At 45.9% G+C, this 24,417-nt stretch overlaps 1 protein-coding gene across 1 annotated transcript in view; it reads right to left on the reverse strand.

Annotated features, from left to right (window-relative positions):
• Positions 1-24,417, reverse strand: part of ULK1 (unc-51 like autophagy activating kinase 1) — a 91,127-nt gene that overhangs the window by 30,530 nt on the left and 36,180 nt on the right. Inside the window, 4 exon segments of the mRNA XM_025195649.1 lie at positions 1,906-1,994; positions 9,873-9,923; positions 14,604-14,686; positions 19,012-19,070. Of these exon segments, the coding sequence (XP_025051434.1) occupies positions 1,906-1,994; positions 9,873-9,923; positions 14,604-14,686; positions 19,012-19,070 (282 nt within the window).

The following is a 24,417-nucleotide window of genomic DNA, read 5'->3' on the forward strand; positions in this document are numbered from 1 at the left end:
TGACTTGCCAGAAACAGCTGCTTTCTTTACCGAGTGAAAAAGAGCAGCCCTTTGAAAGCCAACTCCAAAAGGCAGAACAGTGCACCTTTTGTTTGCCCAAACATGGTACTGGCATGTCAAATGCATCCCAGATAAGAATAGTTTCCTTGAGGTATTGCACCATTCTGCTTAGGTTCTCTTGGTGGAACCACTCTTTTCCACAGAAGGAATTCAATGCGAACTACGAACAGAGGGAAGCTTTTAGGTTTTTTCTGCTCGTCCATGATCGATACCCTTTCATCCCACTGCAGTAAAAAGATCTCAGGAATATACATATGTAGGGTTATTAGCTGCACCCTCAACAAGACAAGCATGGCTGTCCTGTTTCAATGATGGCTGTCAGTGTTGTCTGAGATTGTGACGACACAGAACAGCTTGCAGTGGTTGGTCTGTACACGTGACCATCTGCTAGGACAGGCGAGAGAGTGCACAAGCTGCATCTTGCCCTCGTCAACCAAAAGGGAAGACCTGACAGAGCACTGATGCTTTATGGCTTTGGGGACGGAGGAGACGGATTGAGAGTTTAAAAAGGACTGCTCTGACCCCTGTCTTGGGTGAGAGCTATTCTTCATCCTAGTGCTGTTTCAGACCGACAGGGCTCCCCATGAGGCTAAATTTAAAAGCAATTTCCACTTGGGGACCTAGATGAAGACCCGTACATTTAGTGGATGAGCTCGGTGGTCTGGCCCATGCCAGGGGCAGCCTCCGAGCTTCTGATGTTGAGAGGCAGAAGAGGCAGCTATAAAATGATGCTCTAACCAGTTCCTGGAGGACAGTCCACAAAGCCAATAGTGACAAGTGTTGGAGTCACAAAGCCCCTTCCTATCTGAGAGCAGGGACTTACAGGGAGAGGAGAAATCATCTCCAATATTGTTCAAAGGAGCTGGAGAGCAAAGAGCCCTTTCTTTCAGATCAGACCACCCAGCAAAGCTCCTAGGGTGGCTTAGGGCAGTACTTCCAAGCCTTTCCCATTCCAGGGCCATTTTTCCAGGACAGCAATAGTCTCCCCCACCATGAAACCCTTCTCATGTAGCAATGTGCAAGGAATAAGATGGTCATAACACTGGGCCACCTGATGGGAACGCTCCCCTAGGGATGCAAGGACAAGGCTGAGAACCGCTGCCCTAGGAACACCAGGCGTTACGTAAATAAGGACAGCAATACTGCCAAGTAGTCAAACCAGCCCCCCGGCGCTCCAGCATTCCTCAGCACAGAGAAGTTCAAAAGGCAGCTTTCACCAAAAGCCTTTGAAATAAGCTTCCAGCTCAGCAAGCAGAAGGAATGTCACATTAGTGGCAAGTTAATATTCAGCCCTTCAGGAAAGTTTTCATCATTCAGGTATCAGGGGGAAGAGACATCCATTCAGATCAGCAAACTCAAGACCACTCGACTGGGCCAGGTCTGGGCCTGAGCAGACATTTTCGGTGAACATGCTTTTGAGTGGCTTCACTTTGCACGAGAGGGGAGCTCTGCCACCAACCCGCAGGGAACTGGCCCAAAAAGCAAAGAGCTTGCAGTCAAAGAGTCAGCACCAGACACTGATTTAATGACCGATTTGGGTCTCTAGGAGTTTTACAGCTCTGTTGATACCTGCTGGCATCATTAATGCAAGCCTCTTTCCCTCAAGGCCTGGAAAGCTTGAAACATTCCCAGAAATAAGTTCACCAGGGGATCCAAGCACATAGCTCAAACCAAGCACAGACTGGACTACCAGGTGTTTGCTTTTTAGGCAACAGCCACAAAAGCAAGAGGAGGCATTTCAAACCATCCAGGGAGGCGACAAAAGCAGAAAGCAGCCGGGAGGCAACATACGCCAGGCAGAATCTTCCACCAAAACAGTATTGCAGCCTTCTGGGTCCTACTCACCGGAGGCGAGGCCAGGTGGGAAGTAGAGGAGCTGCTGGAGGAGCTGCCCGAGCCAGAGCTTGGATAAGAAGGCATTGGCACAGAAGCAGCTGGAAAGAGAAAGAAAAAACCGTCAGACTCGGACCCGCCAACAGCGCTGCGATTGAAAGGGCAGTTGCAGTCGTCTTTTTCCATCAGATTTGTCTCGTAGACCAGATGATGCCACTTCCCCAAGGGAAAGCCAACCTTCTGCCCAGCTTAAATGGGAAGGATCTGCCTCCCACCACATGCTTTGACATGACCATTTCACAGCTGCTATTTGTAACACAGCAGTAATAGCTCCTACAGGCCTGGCTTGAGATCGGGGAGCTACAGTGCTGGAAGCTGCACGCACGCATAACAGACCACCCCGGCCCTGCAGAGCTTAACAGTTAGTCCCTGGGGAAGAGGAGAAACAGACACATGGCGAAACAAAGTGACTTGACCAAGGTCCAAGAACAGGTCAGTGGCAGAAGCAGAAACAGAACCTGGATCTCATGTATCCCCATCTAGTACCCAAACTACACAGCCTCTCCAGACATTTAGCCAGTCTAAATTGAAACACACCTACTATACACGCCTACTTACCTCCTCCAAACTATCCGACTCCTTATCTGCTACTTCTCTTTGTGGCTAGATTGTTACTGACACAATCAGGGCACCATTTCACTGTGCATTTATCAGACATTAGTGCAGTAGCATTAACCTCAAGTTACCAGGTAGGAAGGCATGTTATTGAAGAGGCATTATGCAACCGGCTCCCATCACTGGCGTATTAGTGTTAAGCCCATGCTGGAAGCTCTTGTTGGATAGCAATGGCCCGTGGGGAAAAAGGCCGATCAAGGCACCATGGGGGGGGCGGAAGGGGCGGGGGGTGGGGGGGGGCGCTAACAATTCACTTCAGTGGCATTTAGTAAGTAACTAAGGAGCTCAATTCAGCTAGAGAGCAGGAAAAATTCAGTTCAACATTTGAATTCACTGCACCCTACCTAAAGCTTGGGGTTTATAGAAGATGGCAGGCATTTGAAATGTTTAGACTGAGCCCAGTAGCAAAGATCTATGCAAGAAGGTGGTCATTTCACTTCTCTTCTCTACTTCTCTGACTTCAGGTAAGGGAAGCCCTGCACTATGTTTCTAGGATCACCGGGCAGGATTGGGTGCAGTGACTTCAGGTGCAGGACAAGGCTTATGGAAAAGAAAGTTTCCTGCATAAAGTAAAATTTCTAACGATTGCAGGATACTGCAATGAAACAACCACATAATATGGAAACACCTTCATTTCTTTAACCATTAGAACAATGTTTCAATGATTAAAATAATTGGACACCATGCCTTAGAGTAAGAAGCCCATTAACTTAGCTAGCTGGCTTGCCTAAGGGAAGGTTAAGTGGGGGACTGGATCACAGTCACTGTGCACCTAGATATGAAACAGAAGTTTGATAATGGACTCTTCAACCTAGGACAGGCACTATGAAAGATAAAAAAAGTCGGACAAATTCCAACTCAAAGTGTCAAGTGCAAATATTTAACTGTGAGGGTAATCCACCACTGAAACATCTTACCAAGTGTTGCAGGGATTCCCCAGCACTGGCAATTAGGAATAAACAAATTCCTAAAAGATGCATTCCAGTGCAAACAAGAACTAATTCAAGGAAGTCCCCTGGCCTGTGCTAGTGTCACACTAAATGAAAACAGAGGTTCTGTTTTGGCCATATAATCTATGAATCCAGGAAAGTGAGAAAGCTCATGTGCAGGTAGGGGAATAGAAGATTTGCCAGCGCAGAAGCATGAAGCATTGAGTTGATGCTCTCTGGGATATAGGTGAAGAAGTCCGAGTTGTCCAAGTCCTGAACTTCTGTCCCTCACTTGCCTAGGAACTTCCCCCCATTTATGGCAGTAAAAAGGATCTTCAAGATGACATGCCGGGAAAACAGGAACTGAAGGGTATGCTCCATAAGCTTCCATGGCAGCTAGATACAGCAGGAGGAACTACCACAAGCTGGAACGAGTTACAAGAAGTGAGAGATGAGATTAAACAGAGGATGGAGATAGGATATCAATTATCCTGTCTCTGGTTTCTCATGTTCATGTCCCAAGGCTCATCTGCATTCATCCTTGAGGTTCCAAGAGTTGAGCCCACTAGAAAGAGAGATCTTCCCTCCAAAGCTGTACAGAAAACTTTTCTTTCTTTAGGCCACAATGTCTATTCCAAACACGGGTCTCACCATGCCCCTAGCAGTCCACTCTTACAACATGCTGCCCCGTCTCCTGATGAGAAGGAAATTATGTGCGCCGTGGTATCCTAGAAACGGGATATCTGGAAGGGCAGTCAGAGCGTTGGCATGCTTTGCTGCATATTGCATACCCAGAATGCTTTTTCGTCCACAAATCTTGCAGCAGAGGCTGCACATTGCTCTCCCGGGCTCAGGTCTGGCTGAACCTACATGTAAATGGTGAGCACAGTCCTGTGAGATCTGCCCGTGCAGACAGCTCTTCCTTTGAAGAATCAATGTGATCCTTGCACAAAACACATACGACTGACATGTCAGGTCCAACTACCTTTTCTGTGCGTTTAGAAAGGAAGAAGCCTGAAAGAGACTTCCCCAATTTCTGCCTGCAAATTGATGCAGAACAGTTGAGCCTTCCTATCCTGCAGGCACTGACAGTGGAGTATACCTTGTTGTTTACTTTTCCTTGGGTTCACCATCAGCCTCATTAATTTGAAACTTCTGGCTGGATTTGAGACTCCATCATCTTATTTTTATCTATTTGTACTGGACAAACACTTCAAAAAAAGTCTAGAAAGGGAAGAAAGCAGGCTGGCTTTTCTGTTATGATCAAATTCTATAACAGCCACCAAAATAGCTCAGTGTTACTTTAGATGCAGCTTCCTTGATCATTTTATCACCATGCTGCTCCAATTATAAATCAACCTCTTTTCCCAGCTCCAAAAATCCCTTGACTTAATATACACAGGGTCAGCATATAGTAATCAGGCCACCTGGCTATTTCAACTTCTGTATTAGTGGTATTTTTGTGCACACAATAAAAATTCCAAATCAGAAATTCTTTTCAGTGCAATTTATTGAATATTTGTAGTTCACTGAACCCGTTCACTTGGTTACTGAATTCTCCTGTCAGATGCTATATGGGCACCAGCAATTCAATGTCTTTATCTGAAATCCACAGGTCACTTATATGCAGGGCTGACTTAAATCAGCACGAAAAGGTACTTTTGGCTGCACTCAGAGGCCTGAGAAGCCATTTGGGGTTTGAACTTTGGAAGGACTCGGCTTCGCATCTGACCGACTGGACAGAATTCTGTAAAGGTCTAGATGCATTCAACCCTCTTCACCAGCTCCCTTGTTAATTTTTTTTACTTTAACTGCAAGCTCTGATTAGGCAACGTTTGCATTTGCCAGGTGCAGAAGACTAAAGTTAAATTTCTGTTCATTTCTCCTTTTTTTTTTTTTTTTTTAAACACATTAAGAGATAAACTCTTTGAAATCATAACAGAAAGTCACTGAACGTGCAGGAAGCGTGATGTACCAATAGCTTTCGCTTTGTTTTGATCTTTGCTGCCTTTGTGCGTAGGAGCAATGAAGTCACGAAGTCGGCACCAGAGCAACAGGTCAAGCGCTCCAAACTGAATGTACTGTTCCAAACACTGAACCATGGCACCGGTATAAAGTATCACCTTAATGTACCATATTATTCATGGTGCGTGGTTTCTCTTTTTTCAAGCCAGGGCAGAAGCAGCAAGTTAAGTATCAGTCATTAAAAACCAAACAGAAAGACGACATTATGTATGGGTTCCTCTTAAAGCAACTGTTTACTAGGTCAAGACTGGCACAGACACTTTAGTCATGCAAGCCCATGCGTGGTTACTCTAACCCACAGGTACACAGCCTTCTGGTCCCACAGGCCAGATGAGTGACACTGGGTCAGTTTGAGGGGAACGGGGGGGTGGAAATCAGTTCACGGCATCAGTCCGTGGGTGCAACCCTGCACACCAATCCTGCCCCGTGCACTGGATCCAGCTGCAGAGCAACCCCCATGCACCAGCCACAGCAATTAAATGCTCCTACCACTCCCCCACCACCAAATTCTGGACCAGCCAAATGACAGCCCTGCAGGCCAGAGGCTGAACCAGTGTGCCAACCTATACCACCTGCTGACTAGCCGGCCCCCTGCAGCCCCTAACACTGCAGACAGATGACATTCCAACTAGAACCAGCTATTATTAGGATTTTATTTATATACGTAATTTTACACTTCTGAAATACATCTTTAGTCATAAAGGCAAAACACCACAGATTAAATAAAGACATAAATAAACAAACAAAGAGGAAAACAACCAACAAAACATATCATATATTAATTAAAAACTAACAAATAAATAAAATAAACAAACAAAAAAAAGCCAAGAACTTGTGCCACTTGACTTAAAAGGTTTGAAGCCCACTCCTCGTGGCAAGGCCTTTGGTAAAGAGAGAGCTCTTACAACAGGCTGTGGGGAGCAGGTAGGGCTGGGGAGGAGGAGGATTTGACTGATTACAGGTTGGATGCATCCCTCAAGATGTTAGGAGGATAAAAAATTATGGAGGAAGTGGTTTCGGTCCAAAGCATTTTCCATTTTAAAAAATAAATAAAAGGCTCTTGTTGAAATGGAAACATTCAGAAAAGTGTGTCAAGTCTGACAAAAATTCTTGTTGAAAATAAATTTTTCAAGCCAGGAGTTCTGTCATTTCAGAATGATGAGCCTTCCACGATTGGGATTTTTTTTTCATTGCTATACTACTTTTTTTGTTTCCCCTGCCACTCCAAGACATGCCAGCAGTGCATATTAAGACATGTCTTAAGCTGAAACAGCCCACTGTATCCATTTTATTTTTTACAGGTTTCCCTCGCTTTGTGTGGGTTCTGTACGTGCGAATTCACTCTTATGCAATGACCCTTTTTATACCAAATTTGTTATATGCAAAGTAAATTCACCTTTATGCAACCGGTGCAGTGGCAGCCCGCAGTCACACGCTTTGTGCGGTGCATCGTGGGAGTGATGCGCACCACAAAATATAGTCTCCTGTGTGGATCTGTGCTCCCTCGCTCGTTGTGTGCAACACATTTCTGTAGTTGCTGTCCCCATGATGGTAACATTCACCACCACCCTGTGCTTGTGTGTACTGTCTGCTGTTGGTGAGTACCAAAACTATCTTGTAAAAGTGGTAGAAATAGGTCTGGGGGTCAGTACAGTCGAGGTCTTGGGAAGTATCCCTATTTGTTACATTGAAAAGTGGGTTCCTTTTATGGGAATTTGAGTTATGCACCATTTTCCAGGAATGCATGTACAGCATAAAGCGAGGGAAACCTGCATTTCCAAGTTCTGACCAGCTCTGGACAGGACACTAGGCCCCGAGTTAGGAGACCTGGGTGATGTTCTCCTCTTTGCCCATCTCTGCTATCAAAATCCCAGGGTCTTCAAAGCAAGGACTACGTCCCAGTCCTGATTCTGCTGAAGTCAGTGGTAACTTCATTGCAGAGTATCAAAGTGAGGGGGCAGTGTCTGTACTCATCATTACCCTGCCCTGGGGCCTCTCTAATGAACCCACTTTAGGAATACTTCCCCTTCGGATGCAACTACTTGGATCACTACACCGCCTTACTCCTTCCTATCCTCATGATACAGAACTGAGCATCTAGATGGACGAACAATAGCCCTCCAACAGCAGCAGCCTGCCCAGTTTGTCGTCTTCTGTCTACAAAGTCAGGAGACCTCAGGAACGAATAAGTCTTAGTGTAGCCCTACTAGACCCTGACCTTAGATTCAAATGTATAAGTCTTCAGGGATCTTTCTGGTCAAGGCATGGTCTGCATCCCTCAGGTGGGGCTCCAGCTGAGACTGACACCGAATATCACATGCCCGACTTAGCCCCAATAAACTGGATCTTCCCATCTCTTTCCTATGCCCAGGAACAAAAGGACTCCAATTGCTAGCATCAACCCTCCTCGTCCTGGCTGTCAGCTGGTGAAGCCACGCTCTTCTGAGCCTGCTGAAGGCTTCCACTGCAAAGGGCTGTGGCCAACTGCTCAGACCTCCATGGCAGTCTAAAAGAGTCATCTATGCACATGAGAGATCTCTTACAAATAGTCCAAGATCTCTGGAGACAATGGCAGAAATGCCTCCCTTTTCCTTAGCACCAATACCCATCTCTCCTACCTGGAGAGTACCCCACGCTGTGCATCTGCGTCCCGAGGCAGAGGTGTCCAGGTGGTTTGGAGACTCGTCTCTGGTTAGGAGAGACTTTTCCTGCACGTGGCTGTGCCTGTCTTACTGGGCCCGTGTCCAACAGCAGGCGCCGGGGTGCTGCGGGCGGCAAAGGCTGAGCTGGGACAACCCTCTTCTGCTCGCGGCGGTGCCCTGGGCTGCCACACAGCGAAGGTGGAGAAGAAGCTGGAAGCGGAGGCCAAACCAGGAGCATCTGTTCCTGCTTGCGTGGGGTTCCCTGCTGTACTGGATGGGCTCTGAGCAGTGATGGTGCAGCTGGAGCCGAGTGCCGGGCTGGTGAGTAAGCAGGGCAGGGCTGAATGCATCCTTCCCTGTCTGCCAGAGGGTCAGACTTTGAAGGGCTTATTCCCCACTGCAGTGATGTGACTGGCACCGAGGGTCGGGCTGGCTTGGGAGCAGCCCTAAGCAGACACTGTCTTTTCTTGCCTGTAGGCTGGCCTTGTTTTAAAGGGCTCACCCCCCATGGCGACGGTGTAGCTGAAGGCAGAGACCGGGCTGGCTTGTTAGCAGCCCTAAACCAGAAGAATCTTTTCCTGCTCACCGCAGGATCACCTAAGCACACAGTTAAAATTTGTATCAGGGATAAGCATTAAACCCTGCTCTGGAAGCATGAAGACCCAAGCCAGGATGGTCAAGAGTGACAAGCAACGTTAGGTCTTCTCAGTGTTTATGAGGTGGACACCTTGACAACTAAGAAAGTGAGACCTCATTAAAGGTGTTTCAAGTCAGACACCCCAGAAATAGCTGCCCCGCTTCCCCCAATCAGTTGCTGCTGAAAATATTGGCTCTGACTTTTAAAACAGGAGACGACAGGCCTAGTACAAGTTCAGCTGACCAAAGCAAAAGGCATATATACTTGGCAGATCCCTCACAAAGCTTGGTATCCTGGTCAGAGGGCAGATACCCAGTAGGTTAGAAATGATGCTGGACCACAGCATCACTTCCAATTGCCTAATTTCACTGTTTCAATGTAAATGGAGTCTCTTGAGTCATCACTACAATGGGTTGGATAACTGATATCTGAGGTTTTGACCATAAAAGATAAGAAGCGTTTTCAGCATTAAATGTTTGTCAACTTCGACTGGGTTTGGTCAAGAAAACCTCAAATAAACCCTTCTAAAACACAAGGGCTTGGAAGAATTTGGATTGAAGCAATGCAGCAGGATTTGGCCCAACACAGCACTGCTCTCCTGAGCTTGCCATTCACTGCAGCATAGCAAATGGAGAGAGGACAGTGCACCGAGGACATTTTCACTATAACTTTGTTAATTTACATCTCGACCAGTAACTGTCTTGTGCGTGCAGGTAAGAAAGAGGATTACAAAATAACCCTATTCTTCACCTACAAGCAATTGTAATCATCAGTTATTTGTGAGAAAGACGCCACCTGAACACACACAAAAGCTATTTGCTTCTGCTTTAGACCCTTAAATGGGCCAAGAAAATCTACCCTTTGAAGATAATTCAACAAAGTCAAACACATTTCAGCTGCAAACCTGAAAACTTCGGATACAACTGTGTAGTGAATCTTGAGTCGATGCCCAAGTAATCACAAGGAATACAAAGCCAGCATTTTTTCCCCACTCCTCTCTTTTCCAAAATAGCAGTGAAGGAAAGGTATATCATGGAACATTACTTTTTTTAGAAAAAACACACCACTTACATTTTTTCATTGAGGCACTTGGATCCAAGAATGGGTGATGGAAAAACTCATCTGAAAGAGAGAGGAATAAAAGTTCAATGAAAATAAAATATCGTGTGTCTGAACTATTTTGAAATCTGTGCAAATTATTCAGTGTTTCTAGAGCAGTTTCCATAGTCAAATTCCCTGGATCAGAGAATGTCCATGTTCAGCAATCGTATTTAATAGTGTTTTAAGAAGCTGACCTGGGTTGAGGGTCAGTTCAATCTATTGAGTGCTGTGAAGTTATCTGGGTCTGCAATGTCTATGGTCTTCTCCATTCACCTAGGCTAAACCAGATTCCTGGAGGATCAGGTGGGTATTATCCAACATCCAGAATGGCACTTTTGTGAAGGAAACATAGGAGATAGCAGGGGACCAAGGGGAGAAAATGCCCCTGCCAAATCCATGATAAAGGGAGAATTATCCTGATTCTTTTGGTGGCTCCCTGTCATTGGGCAACTCTTTCTCCAAGGCACTGAAGGAATAGGACCATTAGTATGGACTGTTTTTCTCCCATCTCTCCAGGACAGGAGAGAGATGGACAACTTCACTGAACGCCTCAGAGCTACAATGCCTGGGAGCACTCTATCAGAGCCTGCTGTCTGCAGCAAAAAATAGAAGAAGAGGAGCTTATTTGGGGGGCACAACCTATAATCTAACGCAACCCTCCAGCTGCAAGGTTCCAGATGGCTTCCCCCAATGCAGCAAACTCTTCTGCAATGCCAGCTGGGGACTGGGAATTATCCTTTTGAAGGGTGCCATGGAGGAGACCAGGGCACATATCAGAAAGTGGGATGTGTGTGCATCCGCACATGTTTGGGATTTAGGGGACAAATGGTGGAGGACTGTATTAAATAAAGGGGAAAACCCAGGAAGGAAAAGACAGGTCTCCTAATTACTCAGGGATTGCAAACTAGCATCATCTAAGAGCTCCAAGTTGGCACAAAGCAGCATCTGTGCCGCACAAGTTCATGCTCTTTTCATAAATGCACTATAAATATTCATGGAGGAGTGCTCCCATGTCTCAATTAAACCTGCAGCCTCAGGAGATCCCCACTGTCTGGATGGTTAAACCCAGTGATTCTCAACCAGGATGTCTTGAGATCCTTTCAAGGGTGTCAAAAGGTACCACACAATGTCTGCACACATAACCAGGCCAACATGATTCACAAGATAGATCCAAGTTTCTAAAAGGGGATCCAGGCTATTAAAAACATTCCGACCTGGGGTGGTCTTTCCAAGTTCTTTGCAACAGAAGAATTGCTCTATTATTTTTCTGTAGTCAAGAATTGAATGGAAAAAAAAAAATTAAGAGCTGGGATTTTCTAAGGGGTGCCTCAAATCCAGGAGTGCCTTGAATCTAAGGAGGCATGCCTTGAGCCTAAAAAGGGTGAGAACCACTGGCTAAACCAGTCCTACAGCTAAGGGGAACACTTGATTTTTCCAGACACCAAAAGACATATGCACAATGCTCTGGATTCTCCTTAACACCACAGACAGGTATCCAAGTCCCATTTCTGGTTTAGGCCAGCAGGTCACCCTTGGAAGGCCTGCAGAGCTCCTGGCCTACCTCAAAGACTTTCCAGCATGTTTTTTCAGCCCTCCTTCCTTGAATCATACTCTGGTTCCATGCAGAGCCGCCCCCTCATATCTTGGCCAACAACTATCATCGTTCAGCATTAGTCACTGACCAGTACTGATTTCTGACTAACAATAGGTGGTTCGACTTGTTTTCCCAGCAAAGATTTCCTGTTGCATCATCCAGGATTTTTATAAGGTTTAGTGTTTTTTTGTTTTGTTTTTATCATCATCATCATCATCAAGGGGCAGCCACTCTGGGAAACACTCAACTTCGAGTCTTGCATAGTTTCCGTGAAATGATCATGAAATCAAGAGGTGACGAGGCTCTAAACCTCTTGGTTGATGTTCTACCTAGCAAGCACCCCATACTGCTGTTCTAGGAACCTGTTGTAGCTCCTTCAAGGCCCATCCTTACACTTTAAGACACATGAAAAATAGATCAGCAAGCTTATCTGCACAGAGACACCCAGGGTGTGAATGGAATTAATCTACCTCAGTCTTCATGGAGAAGCTCTTGGCTAATTAATTCTACGTACAAACACTAGACCATATTTTACATGCAAAAGCAACATTTTCAAAGACACTGTGACTACCTAAAGGCCAGAGGCAGATCTTTCAAATGGAGCAGGGGAAAATAGTCTGGAGAACATCAAAAAGCTTGCTTTGCTTATGGCTATGGATAACAGGACAATGACACTGCTCTATCTGGACTAACCCACAGGGGTAACCTATTATAGGAATATGGCCAGATTTTCAGCTGCTGCAAATTGACAATGACACTGAATTTCATCAGCTTATACCATCTGACAATGCATGAGAAATCTTTCTATGTCGGCTAAGGACTGCTATTATTTTGACAATTGGCAATTATTTTCACGGAACTCCGTAACCGAGTGTCTATCTTGGGAGAAGATGCAGGAGCCTTCCCTTTTGCATCCCTCACTCCTGTAACAAAGAAGGGGGATAATAGGTGCCGAGAGAGAAAGAAGGGGGGGGGTGGCAAAAAGACACACAAAACAGACTCAGTGAGCATGCCTGTATTAGACAAAAAATAAAGAAGTTTCCAAGCCCACAGGAGAAAATGGAAGTCCATGGCTTGGCATTCAACACCAGAACAAGGAAAGAGGGCACTGCCGGGTAGCATCCTCACAAGGAGGGATCGCTCCCAAAAGCTTCCAGGGGGAAAGAGAGAGATAAGGAATCCAAACAAGTATTTGAGTAAGGGCTTTGTTCTGCATCTAGCACAGGCCTAGTTTTTTTCTCAACTGACAGGTGGTATTTAGGTGCGACAAGGACTTCTCCTAGCCAGAAGCATGTAGGTGTGTGAACCATAATTATAAAGGGAGAAGTTAAAAGTAGTGATTTGGCCAAGGCTCATATATAGGATATAGGCGACTCCACCCCAAGGTAAAAAAGGTGAATCTTCACTTGCACAAGAAGAATCATATAGTAATAAGGACCAAGAATAATTTGCACCGCAATGAAATTTAAGTACATTACTCCAAGGTTTCTCTGTATTGAAGAATTTTTTAGCTCTAAGATTCTCAGCCTGGGAGTTGGGTATCCCTGGTGGTTCATGAACTAGTCTGAGGGAGGGTGTCGGGGCTGGGATTTAAGCTCCTCTATGGTAGACAGAGAAGGGGATGGGGATGCTAATTTCTTTTTCTCTTTGTATCACATTGTCACGGTGGGGAAAAGCGTGATCCATGTTGAACAGAATTAGCTATAACAAAACAGAACTGAACAGAAGCAGTAAACGTTTCACTGTGGGTGGACAATTTACAGATGATGTTGAAAAGGAGGAAAGACATAAACAGGCCCAAACCTATTATAAAAATCAAATGCTACTCTTCTCTCTCTCATTTTCTCTAATCCACGTGCCCTGCTACATATCCAAACCTTTGGAGCCAACACTAGACAGTTACATTCAGTCCTGGTTAAATCCATGTGCTCGGTTTGCCAGATGGCAGGTTTCACCGATAGCTCCAATACAAAAAAATAACAAAGGGATTGCAAAGCACATTTGATTAATCAAGACTGACAGTGCCTTGTCCAGCAATGAACAACCCTTGCAACAAATCCAAAGGAACAAACCAAGCATGGACCCAAAAGCCCTGATTTACAAATACGCGTGACTCTGTAAGGCAGAGGCGTTCAACGTTGTACCTCCACAGCGTTCGGAGGTAAAATGGCTGCTCTGCAGGCAAAGGTGAATTCACTGAGCCTCATGCAGCAAACTCAGCACAAAGATGAAACGTGGCTTCTCTCCCACTAGTCTCATTTCAGTAAATGGACCTGCACAGACAGTGCCAGCTCTTGTTCAAACACTAAGAGGCTGACGGATGAAACGGATCCATTGTGCCAGTGGCACTAACACAACAGAAGCAAAGCTTTTAATTTGCGTTATTCCTTCCCCTCGCCCCGCGGTGGAATTAATTAAACAACAGCCAAATCCCCCTCTGAGACAGGCTGCTCATCTTCTGCTTTCTACCCAGTTGAAAAGGGTTTAGCCTCCAGCTTTGCTCCAAGTAAAAATAAAAGATCAAAACAGATGTGTTAGGAGGTAAGTTGGCCTGGTTCTCTCCTGAAATGTGGGTCCAATGGGCCCCAGATGAAATCCTGCCCAGAATAAAGATGTGATCTGCAGAAGCCATGGCTGCAGTAGGACCGGCTGGAATTGGTACCCATGCTAAAAGGGGGTCACTTGCTCTCAGTTGAGAAGGGACCTGGACTGAGAAAAAAGGTCTCGATGGAGGCTTAGGGGGAATGCCTGGAAGAGATACCTGAAAGGGGTAAGAAGTGCCAGGAAACTCTGTGGGTTGCAAGGGCTGTCCATGACCAGGGAAGGATAGATGTACCTGTCTAACCAGAATTTACGAGGAAAAATATTCAGCACTGGGCACCAATGATGGGAGCCTAATATTAATCCCTAAGGGCACAATACTGCACCAGAGGAATTTCACTGGGGTCAATACAAGCCTTTACAGTACCAAGGCCCAGCTTTAATATAACCCAGGCCCTAGGACAACTGAAGCACCACGCATGCCCCTGTGCAGAATGCAATCGCAATGAAGGGGCAAAGCCAGCTCACGGAGACTTGTCATCGATTCTAGGCTCAGCAACTCTTACCAAAGTCCATGCGGTCTTTGTGGTTGCGCTGAAGAAGTCCCAGCAGCAGCTGCCTCAAGTGGCTTGATGTCTCTCTGGGGATGCTGGAAGAGTAGAAGAGCAAAATTAGATTTACAGCAAACCTGTGTCTCAAGATCAGAAAAAGCAAACCACCCCCCATCCCACTTTGTACCTGCTGGACTACAAAGAGAAGATGTCCCCTGCTCAGAACTGAACAGGTTTAGTTATTTTCATCCTAGTGGCCTTCCCAAACCACTAGTGTTGTTATTACTAATGCTCTGGGTAATCTCTTTAAAGGCCTGTTCCAAAAGCATCTGCAGATCCTCGACTTCCAAGCTGATGCTAAAGTCATCTCTCTTGTTCCAACCTCATCCTATTCAATGCCCAAATTAAGTCACAGGATAAACAGCATCTATCCCCTACATAAATAGCATCTATCCTGCCCCCCTGCCAACAGGAACCAATTGCTGAGAGACAGAGTGAGCAGTTACCTGAAGGAAACTACCAGTTAACGCCCATGGCATCCTAGTAAACAGTTTTGCCAACTTACTATTTTTAAATCACTTAAAGTGTTAAGCCAAGTTTGCAAAAGACCAGAATCAAACCTTAATTTGACTTTTTATGGGATCACACTTAAACAGTACTTGTGGTGGGTGCCACTGAGATCTGGGCTTATGCCGCCTAGAACAAGACTGGTGTGATATCTCCCCATGCTGAACGAAGGAGACATAGCAGGTAAATGTGAATGCCATGTGGATGACGGCTGCATTCGCTTTTCAGTGGCAGCCACGGGGCCTGCAAGCAAAATAAAATCCGTACGGTCTCCCTCCCCCTCCGAGCAGAGGAGGTGAATGCAGAGACATGGAAACGAATCCTGGACGCACAGAAGCACCGTGAGCAGTGTACCATAAGCACATGTATTAAGGAAGGGAAAACATGCTTCAACTGCTGCCTAAGCAGACGCGGCTAAGTTGACTTCACTCAGTGTCTAGAAAGAGCTGTTCTGGGCAACGACGAGCCAAGTGCCGCTCCCAGCCAGAGGAGAGCTCTCCAAATTAAACGCTGGGTGGATCCAGAGCCTGTCGGCATTGGCGCTGTTTATTGTGGCTGTGCCCAGCTCAGTCTCTGCTGTCTGCCAGGCTTCTCCCTCTCAGGGGTCAGCCGAGGTAATGGCAAGAGCAGTGATGTTAACTGTACAGAGCCGACTGCCTACTCGTCACGGAGCACGCTGCGTGTCCAGGGACAGCTCTCCTTCTCTGGGTCACCCTGACTTAATGGGCCCCAAAACAAGCGTCCGTCTTCGACTGAGCAAGCACCTAATGTCTGTGTTATTTCCCCCATTTCTCCCCACCTCCCATACTGAAACAAAGTAAAAGGAGATGGGGCCAGAGGAGAAAGTGCTAAGTAGCATTAGCACAATCTTGCTCAGTTCAAGAGTGAAACTGGAGCTCTGAGGCTATATTTAAAGGCTTTAAAAGGATCCAGTTATTTTTCTATGAAGTCCCGGGCCTTGCTCGTGTGGGAATTTGAACCCGGCAATTCCTAGAACACACAATGATGCTGCAGGCGCTCCAGCAGCCTTGTGCGTGCAGCAGGAGAAGTTGTTTTCCACTCCCTCTCACAAAAACTTTTCTACACGTCTGCCAAATTTAGGGCTAGGAGGGCTCTCTCGAACCCCAGAGGGGGGTCTCTCTTGCATTAAGCAGAGACTAGGTTTGGGCTCAGCCAATGTCAATGGTCTGCAAATAAATCTGGTCAAAAGAGTGGTGCCTACAGAAAAACACCAAAATACTGCAGAGCAGCAACCCAGGATGCCACGGGGCTGCGTCGCATGCGTTTATACAAATGGCAAAATGCACATCAGCGCTGAGAAAAAACAGCAGTGGCGCACTTTTGAAGTAAAACACATCAAAGGCGTTTTAGTTCAAAAAGCGCGCTGCCGCCATTTTCTGCGTGCTGGCGCGCATTTTGCCATTTATACAAATGTACGTGCTGCAGCACCGCACACATCAGCTCGCATGCTCCACAGACTCAATTAATCAAGTCTGCTCTGACGGGCTGGATTTCCAGCGTGTTGGAGCAGACAAAGGTACGTGTACAAATGCCGCTTGCGAACTTTCTTGAAAAATGCATTAGTGCTTAAGGGATGCAACCCTCTGAGGATCATGTTCATAATGTACTTAGCCATCACACACAGAAGAGGTGGGAAACAAATAACTCAGCACAAAGCTAGCCTCTGTTTTTTCAGCCATGTTCAGCTTGTGTGTGTTTTTAAATCAGCCTCAAACAGGGAGGTTCACAGTTACGGCTAAGGTAACAAAGGAGACTAAAGACAGTCCGGATTAACAGGCTGTTTCTGCCTTGCACCTCCGAGTGCCTCAGCTGTGTTTTCCAAAGCCAAGCCGTGAACAACCAACCATCTCCTTATCTTCCAGAGCATCTTGTCGTGCAAATCAGGAGGATAAATACTAGTTATTTTGACCAGCATTTTTACAATAGCCTTTGCGCTTGCTACCACTAGCATGGGGTCCCCACCTCAAAAAGGCATTTTTTCTGCCAGTAGTCATGTCAGCTTTCTGCAGAGAATTTAATGCTCCACCCCTATGGCCCAAAACAAAGCATGTCTTCTTTCAGGACCAGGCCGCTGGGTTGGGCAACAGGTGGGACATGCTGAGTAGCCCCACAGAGAATGAAACAAAACCCTGGCACTAGATGGGCACATGGAGGGCTCTTGGGTGGTTTTTTGTTTTGCCCTGCATCAGCACAGCTGAGGCAGCAGCTATCCGTGTTTATTCAAGGAACAGCAAAGATTGTGGTTTGCATTAAAAAAAAAAAAAAAAAAAAAGCAAAGAAAAATCACCCAAGTTCATTAGTTTGCAGATTAATGGTAGTCCAAGGGAGGCCTGTGGGACTGCTTTTTTAAGAATGCTTTGTTAATTAAAGCTGATTAATAATACTAAGTAAATAAGAATGGCCACTCTCTCTCTCTTATGGCTGAATTTCATTTCTAATTAAGTCAGCCTCTCTCTCAGCAACTCACAACAGTTGAAAATGGCATTGGGGCAGAATAGTGCTACTGTGGGAGAAGGCTTTAAAAAGGAACAGATTGTGTTTCTATGTCGTTAAAGCATGCAGTCTCTTAGGTGAGTGCTGATTTATTTTTAGGGGTGTGCAGGGAGGCAAAGAGGAAAGCCGCGCCTCTTTCTGCCTCCAGCAGGAAAGCAACAAAAAAGTTCTTCTGACTCCATCAAACCCATGGGGTCAGTGCCCAGGGCAAGGCAGGGTTCTTTGGGTAGATGTGATATCTTTTATTAGACCAGTGAGTAGTTGGGAAAAAGTTCTTTGCAAGCTTTCGGGCACAAATCACCCTTGTTCAGGCATGGGGAGTCTCTGCTGGTCTGAGATCTCCAAGGAATGACAGAAGCTAAGAAGTGTGACAAGATGTCAGTGAGAATGGAAATAAGTTGCATTAGACCAACCCTGCTACAACCAAAAACAAGGCAAAGCAGGAGGCTCAGTGTCTAACACTTTGATCAAAATGTAATTTTCAATCACTAAAGCAGCAGCCAGGGAAAGCAAAACTAAAAAGCTAGAATACGCTGCACATTGTCACAGACCTGCAAAACCAGGATTTCTTTGCACCACCTCCGGCAGCCGCTGGTGTCAACAAGCAAAACCTAAAAGCAGGATGCCTGATGAACTTCCTGCTGCTTTGAGCTAAACCGAGCATCACGCACACCAGTCAAACACTGCAGCGGGTGATGTGGCAAACTGAGAGAACAGTCTGTTTCTCTGCTAAGCTCAGTTCAATTCAGTGACTGGTTTGAGCTTCCCAGTGGAAAGCCTTTTTCTAATGCAAAGAGGATCTGATGCTTTAATCCCATCTCTAGAAAGATTAAAGTCTCTAGAGAAGATGGGGAGGCTCTGATTTAAGAGAGTAATATCAAATTAAAGCTCATAATAAAAAACAAAACATCACAACACAACAAAACCCAGAACACTATATGGCAAGTTACTTATTTAGGGAGCCAGGTCACACCACAATGGAAAGATGGTGCTTACTTTATCTGTCCATCCTGGTGGGAATTGCAAACTTGCCATGTGCAGAGGGCACAGATGTGTTCGCATTTTGCTCCATTAGTGACCTGGGCACAGGAAGTTGTTTTTCTGATTTACAGAAAACTGGAACCTGCTCTACCTGCAAATGCTGGGAGGAGTCACAGTGCTACGGGGGGGGAGAGACGCTGGCAGCTCCTGGATTCATAATGGTTAAGGAATGGGGAGGCAGGGGGCCAAACATTTCAGTCGTATCCCCAACATGAGGAGCCCATGGTGCAAGAAGACAGGTGTAAAATACAGACAGAGTAAGCAAGCGGGCCAAAAATAGCAGCGTTGGAAGAATGCTTACTTAGGCATCAGCATCTTGTTTTTCTCATAGAAGAGCCGAAGGTCTTGAGGGCTGCTGGCCTATGGAGAAGAAAAAAAACAAGATGTAAAGCTGCTTGCAACAAAGGAAGGGGATTAGGATTTTTATCCTGCTTCCCAGTCATTCTGAAGTGCTTTTCTACTGCTGAACTCGCCTCGAAAGATGCTTCTATTTCAGGAGCCCCTTTAGGTTGCAATACCCAGGCTGCACTATGGAATGAAAATAAAACTAAACACACACATTTCAGCCTCTTGGATTTTTATCCCTGACCCGATTCCTTTTTCCCATCCCTTCCCGAAGGCTCATTTCAATGGCTCCTGCCACTCCGCTCTAATCTGCCCTAACAGCCTCTCTCTGGAGGTTAAAATCACTGCAGACGTGACGAGTCCCAAACGAGGAATGGCAGCTCCTGCCCGCAATTCTGGATTAAATTCCTCAGGGTAATTTAGAACAGGGGCTGGGACGGAAAAAAGAAGTGGTGGGGGAACTTCAGCTCTATGGGGAGGGGACAGGGAGGAATAAAAAAAAAACAAACAAAAAAAACATCAAGGCAACCAGATCCTAATGCCTTTTACTTAACTCCAATACGCCAGAACAGCTCAAGCTCCAGCCATCACCACAGATGGAACAAAAAAAAAAAAAAAAGATAGCACACTCTGGGAGATGAGGAGTTAAAAAAAAATTATACATGCTGGGAGAAGTTAGCAGCTGGGGTTAAAGATAAAATCTCCAGGAAATAATCAGGGACTCAGTAGAGCCTCCTAAAGCTGTTGTCCTCATTGTTTGTTTGTTTGATACACACACTAAATAATACAGGACCAGCAAACTGCCCCAAGAGTGTTCTCAGCGTATAGAAGCTTTCAAGCCTAGGCCAAAAAACTCTAATGCAAGACAGCCTGGACTGGCTACAAAACCACAGCCGGGGAAGGAGGTGGGAACGGGGAAGGAGAGAATGGAACGATTCCCGCTCCACCAATCGCCGCCTGCGAACGCGGTGGTTGGAGAAGGTGGGACGGACGAGGAGGTCACAGGCAGCTTCTCCTGACCTTGGGGAACCGCAGAGAGTTACCAAAAGACAGAGCCCTTCCTCCTACCTAGGTCCGTTTCTCAACTGGAAGCGTTTGAGGTCAGCAAAGACGCTCCAAAACCCCAAGCTGTGGGTATACAAGTGTGAGCCAGAGAGACTGGGGAATCATTATTTCAAGTGGTTTGCTAACATCCCCCAAGAAAGCTGCCAGTTTAAACAGTGATCACACCATCCTGCTGAGCGCGAATGCACAGCCAACCCCAGCTACAAGGGCTTGATCCTACTAACCCCCCGCCCAAAGAGAACAGGAGATGAGTTGCTTTTACTGAAATAAGGGTTTTCTTTCTGCAGTAACCTGCCCCTCACTTCAAGGGAATGTGCAGGACAGGGGGTGCAGCAACATGCTGTTCTTCACAAAAATATGAAGTGACCCTGGCTCAGCAAAGGAGCCCGTGACACAGAAGATCAACCCGTGTCTGAGCCCTGCCATCTAACTCCATTTATTTCCATGCAGCTCTGCATTTTATGCCCTTCCTCTCCCGGCCCCTGCCTTGTAATTTGAAGCTTACGGCTTGGAACATTTGAAGCTGGCGAGCACACGCAGTACATGGAAGAGCCTGGCAACAATGCTATGCCTCGCTAAATATACCACGGACAAGTAGAAACGCAGTTCCACAGCAATGAAGCGAAGCACTTATTCATGTCCGAGAGAAATACAAAGCTCGGCTGTTTTCTCTATTCATTTCCTGGCCTCGACAACTCAATTGTCACAGAAATATAATGAAGCTTGGGTTGGTTTCAAGCATTGTTTTGTCTGAAGTTTTCCTAGTAGCAAGCAGCCGCTTAAACTGCCAGCTAATGAGAAGCCCAAGTCTAAGCAATCACCTGTATTGGGAGGGGAAAAAAATCCTTTAACAAAATTTCCCATTTTTTAAATGAATGAATGAAAAAGTTTGGACTGGTAAGTTTGCAAAAAAGAATCCAAATCCTTTCCTCAATTGCCACCTCTCTTACAGTAGGGATGGTGGCTTTATCAAAACCAGGCTCTCGTAGCAGAAACTGCCCTAATTTCAACACTGGCCCTTGATGGGGCTATTGGCTTGTTGGGAAGCGAACCAAGACCACCAACTCACGGATCCTCTTGCAGCATACTTTCTCCATTGACCAAGCAGGACTGATTGCATCTTTATGTTACTTGGTGACTAATCAAATAAGCCACCCACTCCCACTCCTCTTCACGCTAGGCCTGCAGTCGCTGCCTATATAGGCAGACTATCAAGTCTGCACTGTTAGGAGCACTTGGAGCTCTTGTGTCTTTTTGACTCCCAATTACCTCTACACCTATAGGTTAATTTAACCAACATCTCACCCAAGAAACACTCACAGGGCAGGCAGGCAGGCAGGCAGGCAGGCAGGCAGGCAGGCAGGCAGACATGTTTTCCCTTTTTCTGTGGCTAACGCAAATTTAATTAGCCCGAGCCTGCTTAGCCTTCTCCTCAGATACCCTGCAGTGCATGTAAGCAGAAATATTTGCTGGTGAAGAGACACTAGATAATATTTGCTTTTTGGATTTTCACTGCTGGGATGCCAAGAGTCCACTGTCTGCACCATCTTCCAGACACAGTCCTGCATCTCAGGTAATCAGAGGAGCAACAATCCAGTAGGACCCATGCCACCCCTCAAATGAGACTGCTATCAACTGGGCACTGTCTACATGTGGTGAAGGGACCCCAACTAGACCATTCAATTCATATTGAAGCAGGGAAGCACCCACAGAACAGTTCTCTATGACTCCTGAACAGCTGCAAGGTTCAACCAAGCTTAGGTCAAACTCAACGGGCCACAGTCATCCCAGCTATCACTCCACTGACTTGGCCTAAGCAGCACTGGGGATGAATTTGCTTCGTTAGGACAGTGAGCACAACCATGCTATATCTTTTTGGGGACTGCTGGTTGCCAGCTGAGAGAGCTGAATATAGCCCCATATCCACATAAGAGGGGATTTTCAGAAGTAACCCATGAAGGCTTGTCACTGCTCACTGAAGTCAATGAGAATATGACCAACCAACCAGCACTGAGTGCATCTGAAAAAGTCTCACTCTCAGTGCTGCCAATCAACATTTCTACTGAAGGTCTTCAATAAACCATCACTTAGCTATGGCCCTAGCTTCTGGGTCATATGATGAGATTATGGAGGAAAAACTAAGGTACCATTAGAAAACTTGCAAGCTCTTGTGGTTACAGAGAAAAAAAATAGTTTGACTGAAGTGCACCATGAAAGTGTGGCTTGGAGTTTTTTTTTCCAGGGGGTAGGCAAGTAGGTGGGAGGAATTCCAGTTTTTGAATCCTGATTTTAAAAGATTTTTTGAAGGTATGGGCTTAGGGACACTCAAGGCACAAGTACACAAGACCCTGTACTCCCTCTGAAGTGGTGTTCTTTTACTGACATCTGACAGACTCATAACCACTGGTCTAAAAGCAGCAGCTCACTGACTAGAGCAACCTGCTGCTTTTGCATATGTATATCAGCTTCAGTTTCCTCAAATTCTTCCAAAAAAAAAATACAAGCCAGCTTTCAAAAGGCATCTCGCCCCCCATCAATACAAGGCCAACTCCAGCTAACTCAGTTTGTTCACACAGAACCAGATTGCTTCCGCAGCAAAGTGTTTAAATTCCATGTATAGGAAGCTTCCTTCATCGACTGCACTGTGAAATGGGCCCTCAATACAATAATTCTTTGCAGTTGTTGCAAATGGTACATGAACCTAGTACTGATCTTGGAAGAATTAACTGAGAGAGAATCAAGCAATGTGCAGCAGGCTTGGAAATTAAATTTTTCATCTAGTAGCTAGCTGGGATGAGTGCATACCCAGGCACAGATTAACTCTTTCAGAGCTGCCAGGTAAGTCTCATCCATCTCAGCTAAGCCCGGAAGTGTCTGAATTAGTGCAATTTGTCTGTCACACACGCACTCCATTGTCAGCCAGAGGATTCATCACAATATGCGATGCCACAATGAATGCTACCGCAATGAATGCCCAACAGGATCAGATGTCTAGATGCAGATTGTGCTACTGAATACTTGAAAAAGAATAATTCAGCAACTCATTAAGCTTTAAAAACCTTAAGATCCAAGAACCCCCTGACTAAGGTACTATGCACCTGGGACTCCCCTGCCATATCAATAGTACTCACTTTTCCAGTGGAAGATCACAGCTAAAATGAGTATACGTCTTGTCTATAAATGAAAGCCATGAACCAATAGTTTTTAGCATAATGCAAACTTTGAAAGAACTAGACTGGCTCAAGGCGTTATTTTGTGACATCTCATGCAAGACATCCCCTCCCCTCCTCTCTCCTGGCATTTCTTTCCCCTCCTACCTCTTTGTAAACTCTATATGTTTGTAAGCTCTTGAAAGCAGGGACTTCGTCTCCCCGTTATTTGCCCAGGGGTAAGCACAATATACTTCTGTGCTTTGGGAGGGTGTCAAGGTGTTTCTGTGAGGCACATAACTAAGACTGCTAGAGCAGTAAATGCCCAGGTCAGACTGAGGGATACAAGGGAGAAGGGCCACAAGTTTGGACCACGTTCTCCTTTTCTTAAGCAACATGCATTAACAATTACCCATTAAGAGAGTGCCTGGCCAATCTGTTTATGGGGATTACCAATCCTGTTAATCTCATCTCTGGCAGTTTATTTTATGAGGTTTTTCTGTGGGTTTTTTTTTGGTAAGGCACCAGGGACAATCATGCTACTGGCTAGCCATGATCAACAAGCAGAGGCCGCTTGTAGCAGAGGAGTGCAGTGGAGGACAGGGAGGAGGAAGAATAGCAAAATGCAAGAGAATGACAGATACAGGAAAGTTACCTCAGGTGACCCAACCCCTGTTAATTTTAAAACTTCCCCATCTGGCTATAAAAGACACACAACCACTCCCGTGCCTTGATTTATGGCCTACCCTTGACTGACAACTGCGCCCAGGGTTTCTACATCCATTGGATCCTTTACCCGCCCACCCCAGGCCTTTCAAGTATTTTTTATTTTTAGAGACCTCTTCTCGCTGAGGACAATGCTGGAGCTCCCTGTGCACAAAGCACACTGACAGCCTCCCCACACCTGGGGATGGGGCTTGAGACAGGCGAGATGAAGCAAGACTTGGCTGAAATAAAGGAGTCTGTATCCCATTGCACTAGAAGGAAACACCCATTGGCTAGTTCATAGCTTTGCTCAAGAGGCTAAAAATAAGTCCTAACAAGAGCTTGCAACACTGCAAACACTGGCAAAATAAGCAACCTTGTATGTAGAACAGGCTTCCAGATCAAAGGGTGAAGCTAAGCAGGACCCAGTCCTTTGAGCCAGC

Source organism: Alligator sinensis, unplaced genomic scaffold (assembly GCF_000455745.1).
Source record: "Alligator sinensis unplaced genomic scaffold, ASM45574v1 scaffold628_1, whole genome shotgun sequence".
In the NCBI taxonomy this organism is placed as follows: domain Eukaryota; kingdom Metazoa; phylum Chordata; order Crocodylia; family Alligatoridae; genus Alligator; species Alligator sinensis.